Source organism: Phaeoacremonium minimum (genome assembly GCF_000392275.1).
Source record: "Phaeoacremonium minimum UCRPA7 unplaced genomic scaffold PA7_03_scaffold_37, whole genome shotgun sequence".
NCBI classification, from domain to species: domain Eukaryota; kingdom Fungi; phylum Ascomycota; class Sordariomycetes; order Togniniales; family Togniniaceae; genus Phaeoacremonium; species Phaeoacremonium minimum.
Genome location: NW_006920944.1, coordinates 4,720 through 16,796, shown reverse-complemented (window position 1 = coordinate 16,796; position 12,077 = coordinate 4,720). Strand labels below are relative to the sequence as shown.

The 12,077-nt window shown below is 37.8% G+C and overlaps 1 protein-coding gene across 1 annotated transcript; it reads left to right on the top strand.

Moving 5' to 3' along the window:
• Window positions 1–8,327: 8,327 nt before the first annotated feature.
• UCRPA7_455 (putative oligopeptide transporter 6 protein) lies at window positions 8,328–11,720 on the top strand (the record flags this gene model as incomplete). Its single annotated transcript, XM_007913049.1, has 11 exons — window positions 8,328–8,605; window positions 8,663–8,930; window positions 9,002–9,305; window positions 9,410–9,568; window positions 9,722–10,216; window positions 10,341–10,385; window positions 10,514–10,587; window positions 10,696–10,739; window positions 10,812–10,837; window positions 11,065–11,603; window positions 11,661–11,720. The coding sequence occupies 11 exons, from the start codon at window positions 8,328–8,330 to the stop codon at window positions 11,718–11,720; spliced, it is 2,292 nt and encodes a 763-aa protein (XP_007911240.1).
• Window positions 11,721–12,077: the final 357 nt, after the last annotated feature.

Below are 12,077 nucleotides of genomic sequence, written 5' to 3'. Positions count from 1 at the left end.
AGTTATTAGTAATATTAACAAATAATAGTAAATTTAAATAACTTACTTTTAAGCTTCTAAAGTATCCTTTTACTTACTTTGTTAAAAGCAATTGTAGGATATTAACGTTTATAGTAAGAGACATAATTAGAGCTTTGAAAGTGTTTACCAATTACTTCCTTCTTTTCATACGGATTACTAGTATATCTATATAATTTGTTAGTTATTTAATTAATTAGTAAACTAAGTTAAATAACTTATAAAGTATAAGTGACAAGTATTGTATATTCTTTGCTAGGAAAGATAGGTAGAAAAGACCTTTTAAAAAGGCTCTGATTGAAGATATAGATAAGAGAATCTTTATCATATGGTAATTTATAGTTAAGACGATTATAGTCGATAGTGGCCTTAATAGTAGTAGTAGTAGGTATAGATTGGTGAGTAGGAGATAATTTAGAGATAATCTTGAATTCAGAATCCATTGGAGAATAAATAGAAGATATATTGATTGGTTAATATATACTATAAAAATTATAATATATAAAAAGTAAAGTAATAGTTGGTTGGTTGATTGATTGATTGATTGATTTGTGAGAATTGTAATCGTTATAATTGAAGATTAAAGAGAAAGTAAGGGAAATAATAGTAATTATATATTATTTAGTTAGTAGTTAAAAATAGAAGTAAGCTTACTATAACGTTAAAAATAGAAGGTAAGCTTACTATAGTACTAAAAATAGTAATTATTTACAAAAAGTACTTAAATTTATAATAAAAATTCGAATATAAATGATATACTAATAAATAAATATAATATTAATAGTAATATAAAAATACTATTATTATTTAAAATTAGTATTTAAAAAGGTTGAAAACTGGATTTTTAGTAATAATTTTGAGAAAGTATTGTTTTAAAAGTTGTAATTAGCACTTTTAAAAAAACTAATTTCAAAATCACTATTAAAAATCGAATATAAATGATAGCTAAATAGAAAGTTACATAAATGATAAATTACTTAGTTAATAATAGTATATTACTTTAAATAGTTAGTTAGCTAATTTATATAAGTTAGAATATAAAAAAGAGTGATTTTTACTATATAAAATTAAATATTATAGTTAGATTAAAAAGTAATAACAATATTAGTAATATTCTATTAATACTATCGATATTTAAAATCAGTGTTTAAAAAGAGTGAAAATTGGATTTTTAGTAGTAATTTTAAAATAGTATTGTTTTAAAAGTTGTAATTAGCACTTTTAGAAAAATTTATCTTAAATTGTTACTAAAAATCGAATATAAATGATATAAAGTTAAAAACTAGCTGATAATTTAAATTACTTACTGATTAAATAGATATTAAAGAGAGAAATAAAATGGGCTTATAAATGATAGGATTATTTAGTTTTAGAAGAGATTTAAGTGTTTTTATATATATAACTTATAGTATTAGTATTAGTAAATACTAATTTAGTATTTTTGTAGTATTACTACAGTAGTAAATACTAATACTAATACTACAATATTAATTTACCAAACCCTAAATATAACTAATAGTAAAACTAATTATAATACTAGTATTGGTTATATTAATATATCTAATAATAAAGATAATTATACTACTATCAATAATAATAAATATACTAATAATAATAGTTTTAAAAAGAAGCTAAAATTAATAAGCTTAAATAACTATTCTATATTAAATTACTAAAAAAGAATAATAAATTCTTAAGCTTATTATAAAATAATCGAAAATAGCTATTTAGCTATTAATTTCAATATAAATGATAAATATATACTTATTATAAATATAAATAATAAGCTTAATACTTTTTAAAAAGCTATAAATAATTCTTCTTCTAAAGAATAAATTAAGACTATAAAAACTAAAGTATTTAAATTAATAAACTAACAAACTTATAACCTAATTCCTTTATCTAATACTAAAAAAACCTTAAAAAGAAAATAAGTATATAAGTTAAAAACAAATAATAAAAGAAGAATAATCAAATATAAAGTTAGATAGATTATTTAAGGTTTTTTATAAATATTAGATATAAACTATCTAAAGACTTTTTTAACTATTTAATAAACCTAAAGTATATAAGTTAGTATTTATACTAGCTATTCATCTAAGTTAGCCTATACTTTAGTATAATATTAAAAATACGTTTATTTATATTAAGATTAATAAAGAAATCTATAGTATATAATCAATTAGCTTTAAAAAAGGTTTTCATTTAGGTTATAAACTAAAGAAGGTACTATAGAGCTTAAAACAATCTTTAAGACTCTAATATAAACTTCTTAAAATCTATATTAGAAAAATAAAGGTTTTTAATATTCTTTTATAATCAAAGAGTATTTATAAATACTATTAAAAATATAATAATAGTCTATTATATTAATAACTTAATAATTATCTTGTTTAAAAAAGACTAATATTAATAAATTAATCAAAAATATCTTAAATAAAATTAAAGTCTAATATATAGATAAAATCTTAACCTTTTTAGGTTATAAAATAACTATAAATAAAATTATTAAGACTTTAACGTGGTTGCATAGCGAGCGCCGCAACATAGCGAGCGCCGCACTTAAAAAATACATAGTTAAAGGCTGATTTTTATATCCTTATTAAAACCCCCAATTATTACTAAAAATAGATGTAACTTAAAATATAGTTTATTAACTATATAAAGATTTATATATTTGAATTTTAGCTTCTTAAAACTAATAAATCTTAAGATATAAAGGATAAAGGTAAAAATAAGCTAAAATATTCTCCACTTTTTTATTATGAGTGATTGGCTAGATAAAATACGCTAAAACTCATATATATATAACTTTATATAGTTAATAAGCTATATTTTAAGTTGCATCTATTTTTAGTAATAATTGATGGTTTTAACAAAGGTATTAAAATCGGCCTTAACTATGTGTTTTTTAAGTGCGGCGCTCGCTATGTTACGGCGCTCGCTATGCAAGTACGTTATATATCTATTAGATAAAATATACTTATTATATACAAATAAGTATAATAAAGAGAATACTAAAGACTATAATACTTTTTTTAAAGCTAATATAAAATTGACTACTTTACCTTTATAAGCTTTTTAATATAAAATATAATCTTTTTAAAGATAAATAGTTACTTTACTATACTTTAGTTTAAAAACTAGGATAGATATAGCATTTATAATGGCTAAATATAGCTGATATATATATAATCTAGACTTTTTATATTAGAAAGCTCTTAAAAGAATATAAAGCTACTTAAATAAGTTTCCTAATTTAAATCTTTCTTATAACTATAATATAACCTTTATATTAAAGATATATTCAGATTCTAACTAGAGAAATAATCTTAAAGATAGAAAATTAACTAAGACCTTTATAACTTTATTAGATAACTCTCTAATTAATTGGAAAGTAAATAAATAGTTAATAGTTGCTTTATTTAGCATTAAAACTGAATATATAGCTCTTAAGAATATTATTATTAAAGTATTATATATTTTATAAATTCTTAAATATATTATTAATAATATAAATTTTACTATTAATAATAAGTCTACTATTCTTACTAATAGTATAAGTATAAAAAACTTAATAAAAATAATTGTTTTTATATTTAAACTAAATTTATTAATATCTTTTTTTTACTTTTTAAAAGATAAAGTCGAAAAGAATATTATAAATATTATATATATTCTTAACTCTCTTTAGTTAATAGATCTTTTAACTAAAAGAATGTTAAAACCAAAGTATAATTAATTTTAAGATAAAATTAGCTTAAAAGAGGGTTTTTAAGTACTTAATACTTTTTTTTATTTATAATATCTAATGATTAAAGATAAAATAAGGTTTTTCTTTATATTTTCCTTATTATAATAAAAGATCCTTAAAGGAGGTTTTAATAATATTTTACTTTTTTATAATATAGTAGTTATTAGGTTATTTATTATATAAGATAAATAGAGGTTTTACTATTTTCCCTTTATATAATTAGAGATTTCTTAAATACTTTATCTTTATTATAGTTAGTTAGAAAGACTAAATACTTAAGGTTTTTACTATCTATTTTCCTTAAAATAATATATTAAGGTTTCTTTATTTTCTTTATATACTAGCGTTAAAATATTATGTTAAAAGTAGTCTATACTAGATATAATTACTAAAAGTATTATGTTTAAAGAAAGATATTAATATTTGTCTATTTCTATAAGGTTATATATATAATTAGATTAAGGCTTATATTATATATGATAGTATAATTAGTAGTATCTTAGTTAGCTAATATTGTTAAGCTACTGAGGATTGCTCTATTATTTGAGTTGGTTACGTTATATAGCCTACACCTATAAAGACAGGTGAAGAGGTAGGTGGCCTTTTACCTATATAAGGCCACCTTCCCTCCTTCTTCCTTCTCTCACTTACTTTACTTCTATACGTTCTATATAGACGAGTACTTAATCTTCTATAATATAACTTCTCTTTACCTTCATTTCACTTCCGTACCAGTGACCAGTAATATCTTTACTAGCTTGAGAGTCCTTACAGTTATAATAAACTACTATTTTTAGATTATAAAGAACTTTAATAATCTAATATTTTATAATTCTATATAAAATCTTACTTATAACTATAAACCTAAAGATAAGAAGACTAGTTTTTTAACTTTTAATTATAGTTTTCTTATCTATAAGAAAATCCTTAAGATTATAATCATTTTATATATTATATTGCTTAAGTATCTTTCGACCTATCTTAGGATATAAACCTGAGGACCTTTAGTTATCTATCGACAAACTGATAAGAAAGATCGTTATAAGTACTAAAGAGGTTAAATCTATAGCGTTAGCTAACTATGTTATATGGTCTTGTCTTATATTCTCTTATATATATATATATATATATATATATATTCTATTACTAGATAGTAATCGCTACCCATAAGCATGAACTAGTCACTAGGCGAGGGCGTGGTTGAGAAGAGTCTGGGCTTGACATAGTCGTTACCATGTAGAACGAGGTGCAGAAGATACCTCGTATCCTTGATATATATACCCCGAGCCTACGCCACTTGTGTACATTATTGAGATCTCGAAGAGATTTCGGTCACTTAGTCGTAGTTCACGGCTATGAACGAACAAGCCCGTGCGTATAATATATGACCTGTGATTCGACCGGTGAGTCATTCGGCAACCCTCAGAAGGCATAGCGTGTGGATATGACGCCCAGTGTACGTGAGGTAGATGCTCAAGATGACCCACATCCACGTGAAGGATGCGGCGTATAAGCCGGGCGAATGTCATTCCAGATCACGTTTCGCTTGAGGCACATAAACCTCCACTACCTAGGTACAGTATAAGAATGGCACCAACCCCCAATCGTTCCCCTTGATTCGGCCAGGTCACTTTAAATACATCATATCTGGAAACCCGACTAGTGCTCAGCGATGTTCAGAGAACGAGCCAAGCTCATCTACTTTGACCAGTCTCCCGATAGACTATAAAGACGCACCTGGAATAGTTTCGTCGCGACAACTGCTCGTCGATTCCGCAAGCCGTAAGACCTACTTACATCACGGAGCACGTGACGGCCGAAGAGCTTATCACAGCAGTCTCCTATCCACACATACACCCAGACACGCTCAGTGGACTGGGTGCTCTTCACTCTCTTACCTAGGAGAAATCAAAAGTGGCGGCGATTTCCGCCAGCAACGGCCAGCCCAAGCTCCCCTGTTCGGGGCAAACGGAACCGATCTGGGGGGGCACTCAGGCACTGCATTTATCGAAAGCTGGACCGATTCCTGCGTTGTCGATCGGCGCCGTGAGGGGGCGACTTTCGATAGGAATTGTCTCGGTCGCCTGCAGATAGGTGAAATCGCAACATCTAATCGAGGCTACTGATAGCAACCTTCCCTCTTCACATTAGCGCCTTCAGCAGCACCATGGGCTTGGTAGCCAAGTGGGCTAAGCTTGCTTGGCTTGCTAAGCTATCCTGCCAAGCCGGGACAGGCGCCACGCCAGGCTCTACTCTGTATGGACGATGCACTAGGTGGTAATTACGCGGTACAAAGGAAGGACGGCGGCCACAGCTCCATTGTCCAGCAGGCAGGGAGCTGGTCAGAGACTTGAGACGAAGATGCAGCAATCGAGACGAGGTAATTTGATTTGATTTGATTGGTGGCATCGATTCGACAAGAACAGGCCATAGATAGTCAGCCGGCCCGCAAGTCAAGCTACGAAGCAGGGTGTGGCCTTGTCAGTCAGCGATTCATTGCTGCTGGTGGCTCTTCAAACTGCCCCATTCAATCCACTCTAGCAGAGGCACCACGACAGTCGCAAATAGCAGGTGCTTATGCCCCGGGTTACCCCATTGGATCTCATGTGATCCCTGCAATCGAACTAGGGCACTTCATTCTATTGCAAGGACGTGATGGTAGATACAGATAACAAGATACCGAGGAGCCGACGGAAGATGGAGTAACTGAAGATGGTATGCATGCCTCCGCAGTCGACCGATGAGCTAGCTTTACGAGCTGACCTTAACAGCGTATTGGTCCATCCTCCATGCTCGAGCCCGGGCTGCAGTATCCATTGTCGATGGTGAGTTCGACCGAGTTCGCCTACGAGCGGCAATCTTGTCTGTTTGCGGCCAAGGCACCGTTCGTGGGCACTCTATTGAGTCTCTTCAGCCCTCGTTCCCATCTTCAAATCCTGCCAGAGAGAGCATGAACCGGACACAAAGCTGCACCTCCAGGCGACTATACTCCGATCTCATTCAGCCACATATCCGTTTGCACAAGCACTAACATCCCGTTTTGGGTAACAACGGGCGCTGGCTCGGTGTCCGACCTCCTCGCAGTACTCCTGCTACCTTTGAGCAGCTGGCGCGTGCCAAGGCTTAACCCCCCTTTATCTCAGCCAGTCTTTTCCCCAAGGTGTGAGGGCGCAACATTCCCCTCTGAGCACGAAATCACCTATGCACTGTACCTACCAGGAAGCGTTTATCACATACGGTACATTACAACGATACAATGGTAAGCAACGCCAGCGGGTTAGGTAGTCAACGGATTAAGTGATCTCGTTACTGTAATAATCAGGCTAAGTGGCATGCCGTCCACTGCGATTGAAATGCGAAGGACGACTGAATACCTAGGTGCCCAAGTCGTCAGTCCACGGTGGGCTTTCCTGGCATGATTACCGGCTCATGGCTATCTATATGACGAAGGAGTCCCCGGAGCTTCTGCCATATTGCGCCAAGTCGGCAGCTGTCCATTTCCTCTTTGCTGGTAGTACTTGGCTCCCATACTGTTCAGCGAATGTACCTTCCATTCTCGGCCCAGTATCGTCTCAAGATGGCAGTATGTGCCCTGATGGCGGGACAGCCTACGCTATCAGTCTCATTATCAAAATCATTCAAACATTGTCCGTATTGGCACTTGTAAGCGAGGGTACATGACTTGGGGCAAGCATGAGCTCCCCTTGTGCTCTCTGTTTCTTTTACCGTGACCACCACCTCTGACCAGTTGAGACTACGACTAATTTCCCGCCAGACAAAGATGCGTCTTCGATAGCAGGGGCTGAGCCTCGTTCGTGGGGAATTACGACGTTGTGACCCGTGCAGCGAAAGAAGCAGCGGTGCCACAACGCTACTCAGGCGAAGTTGCCTTTCATACAGTGACCCGCTGCCTGACATCCTGAAGTTGGCCATGGTCGCTTTCCAGCGCGTGGGCATGTCCCCTGCCATCCAATCAAATACACCATCCATGTTGCTCTTCTCTTGACTCGAGCCAGGTCGTTGCCCCAGGGGCTGCCTGATAAGGACGAAAGACCATCTAGGCCTGACGAGATCTGCAGATACGAACCAGTGCGGCCTCCTTGTCTTTCCTCCGAGGCTAAGCTTTCACATAGCGATGATGGACTGCGGATCGCGTTGCTCCTGGGCCTTACCCTGAGGGGCGTTCCCCACCTGGATGCACCCTCAAAGAGGAAGTTGTACAACTCGGGCAGTCTGGTGCAAGATAAAGAACAAATCCTTCTGCATGGAACAATCGCCACCTGTCAAATGGTCCGGTCGAGATCCCGAATCAACGGCTACACCATGAAGGGATGTGACGGTGTAAGATCCAATCCTGCCAAGGGGCAGGGGTGTATATGAAAAATGCATGTGCTTTGTAGTGATACTCTTTTATAGACTTAGTAGTATAAATCTGGCTGACTTCCCGCCCATACAATACCTTGGCCGCACGGTCGGCGGACAACCTGATATATCCGTTTGAGTTATCCTTGTGAGAGACACTCTCTTCACCTCCGCCCTCAAAGCCTCTTGAGATATGGCGGTCGTCCCCGATGGCGCGCCGGAAGGCGTTGTCACCGAGATCAATTCTCACCCTGATCCAACCGGCGTTATCTCTGACGAGAAGAAAATGCAGTACGACGAGAAGAACCTGAACGATATCGAGGTTGCTTCTGATAAAGCCGGTGATTCAGATACCGACTCGGCTGCAAAGATCTATGTTCCGGAGGACGACGAGGAGTTCATTGATCCTCGTCTCAAGGACTACCCCGTGCCCCTCGTCGCTAAGACAGTGGCCTTGCATAATGACTTCAAGTTGGCTTCTCCCTCTCGATGTGCCAAATAACTCTGCTTGCTGACATCGTTCTCCAGCGAGCCAATTTTAACCTTCCGTTTCTGGTTTCTGTCCACATTCTGGGTTGTCGCCGGTTGCGCTATCTCATCGATGTATTACTTCAAGCCTTACTACCAGTCGTTGTCCAGCTATGCTGTACAGCTGCTATCGTGGGGAATGGGTGATGCTATGGCCCGATATCTGCCTACGAGGTCCATTTCCTTATTCGGCAAGTCGTTCAGCCTCAACCCTGGACCTTGGAATGCCAAGGAGCATGCTCTCATCATTGTGGCATATTGGGGAAGCGTACGTTTTTGGCTATATACACCTTCGGCGCACCCCTAATACATGGAGTACTACTGACATGCTACTGGTAGTGCTATACTGCCTACGGCCTGGGGCCGCTGTCCGCCCTGGAGCTGTACTATGGCAGGAAGTTGAACCCTGGTTGGGGTATTCTCTTCCTCCTAACCACACAGATGATCGGATATGGCTTCGCTGGTATCTTCCGTGATATCCTCGTTCGACCCCCTAAGATCTATTATCCTGGCGTACTGCCCAATGTCCAGCTCTTCAGCGCCATGCATAAAAATCCGTCGGTTACAAAGAACTCGATCAAGTTCTTCGCTTATGTCGCTGCAGCAACTTTCTGCTGGCAGTGGTTCCCTGGCTTTGTCTTTCGTAGGTCATTCCTCGACCATCCAGGATTATCGCCTTGCTGACCTCTATAGCTATGCTCTCATCCCTGCCACTTCTCTGCTATATGGCACATGGGAAGTGGATAGGCTACATAATGGGCTCGGGTTACTACGGTTTCGGAATGCTCGATATTTCCTTGGATTGGAACTACATCTCTTTTTTCTCACCGCTGTACACTCCCCTCTGGGCCAACATGTCCCAGATCATCGGGGCTATCGTTGCCTGCTGGATGATCTACCCTATTAGTGAGTTCTTTCAGAGTTCGTTAGTGACCTGCCTGTCTCCGAGACAATACATCATATATGGCTATTGTTTGCCATGATGCGAGAACTCACCAGAGTGTTCACATTGTTTCTTCACTTTCCCCGCGACAAGACTGCTAACAACGTTCACCCCAGTGTACTTCAGCAACACACTCAACGCTCAGAACTACCCACCCATGTCCTCGGGCACTTTCGACATCACCGGGGCTAGGTTCAACATCTCTCGCATCCTTACGCCCGAGTACACCCTCAACCAGACTGCTCTAGACAACTACTCTCTGCCTCGCTGGTCTATGTCCTACGCCATGTATTTCTTCTGGGGTTTTGCTTGCTCTGCCGGCGCTCTCGTCTATTCTGTGCTCTGGTACGGCAAGGACTCGTATATTGCAATCGTTGAAGCGTGGAAGGGTCGTCGTGACGATTACAATGACCCGTACCTGAAGCTGATGAGCCGTACTCCTCGCGTTCCCCACTGGTGGTACATTGCACTGCTCATCCCCTGCTTTGCACTGTCCCTGGGCTGTCTGTACGGTGCCGACATAGGTCTGCCTTGGTGGGGATTTATTGTCATCTGTGTCGTCTCCGTCATATGTACCTTCCCCAACGGTATTCTCTGGGGTGTGGCCAACAGTGAGTAATTTCGCTATTGTTCTATTAATTCGGCAAAGTGACCGATTACTAGCCTCGTACTCGGGGATAGGATCGTTTATTACTGCGTCCTTTTGATAGCATGTGCTAACCTTTGTCGTTATAGTGCAAGTTGGTATGGCGTTCTTGTCCGAACTCATGGCCGGAGCCAGTAAGTTATTTTAATAATTGCTACGTCTCTAATCAGGCTATGCTGCATTATCGCATATATGCCGATTTTGGCCCCCTTCCCCTTTCCTCCGCCCACGGAGTAACCGTGACTTTTACTGACCACACTAGTGTTTGCTGGCAACCCAAGCGCCGTTCTGGCGTCGATGGTTTATGGCAGGCAAATTCTGGAGCAAAACCTTAATGTAAGTGTTGCAATCGTCCAGGGCGCGGTGGTCGAATCCTGGGTTCGAAGGCATCTCACCACTCGTGTCTATACAACTGCGATGTATATGCTGATTTTATTATCGTAGCTCATATCGGATTACAAGTTTGGATTTTATATGAAAATTCCCGAGTTCGTCCCCCTCCCATGGCCATAACAATCTGGCCTTCGCTGCAAGAAGCACCTGCTAACATTGTATCACAGGAAGGAGATGTTCTGGGGTCAAGTGTGTAAGTGGGTTCAAACTTCAGTCTACATCAAGGGTTCAGCTGGCATACGTATCTTGTGAGAGGGTACAACCCACCATATTAAAGTACCGATTGGCTCATCATCGACGCCGGTTCCACTGGGTAAACGATGCAGAGCCGGGTAAGCAGTGTCAAAGTTGCTCGCCGAACGTTCATTCTCGCCCATATACTACCCGTATTGAAGCGTGCGCTAACTCTGAGCCCTATAGATGGCACCTTACTGGGACCTTTCGTTAACTACGGCATTATGCGTCTGGTCATCGACAATATCGGCAGTGATGTTCTTCTCGGTGTTAAACATTCGAATGCCTGGTTGGCGCTGAAGACCAAGAATTACTACTCTCTTTCCGTTCTATGGGGTGTCCTGGGTCCCAAGGTTCTCTTTAAGTCCGGCTCTGACTATGCCTGGATATACTACGCGTTTCTGATTGGCCCTGCGCTGGTCTGCCTCGTGTATATTCTCCATCGGTTCAAGCCTCACTGGGAGCTGGAGACACGCTGCAACCCCGTAGTCATCATGTATGGTGCTACATGGTTCCCCGTATACCAGACCACCAACCTGATGACCTCTGCGTTCGTGGCGCTGTTCTTCATGGGCTACATGTTGCGATACAGACCTGTATGGTTTCGAAAGTACAATTACCTGCTCGGCGTTGGCTTGGACTGTGGTACACAGATCTGTTCGACGATCATAATGTTCGCCATCAATCTGCCCAACGCTACGATGCCAAACTGGTGGGGCAATGATGTGAGTTGTGTGCCCATTACAACTGATATAATACACATGCTGACACCGCCTCTTTAGGCTGAGCAACTCGACCGGTGTTTCCCCCCGGCAGATCTGCCCGCAAACGCTCTGAACTAGGTGGATTATCAAATGCTAGTTGGTTCAGGAAAGGTGTCGGTGGGCTGGCGAATGCTCGCATGGTTCTGTTGATTATACTACGATCGTAGAGTGACAGATGTCGATTTCGTATATTAACAAACTTATATATTCTCTATAGTAAGAAGTTGTAGGCTTATGACAGTTTCTTCAAATATCATATAATTACCACCTATACTATTTCGGTCAGGAGGTAATATTAAGAATATTCTTACTCTATCTATTGTCTTATAGTCATATTTGCTCTTATTTGCTTATTGATTTTTTACTTATTTGATACTTAGAAAGCTTCTAACTCTTAAGATAACTTCTAATTTTACTATTATCTTGATAAATAAA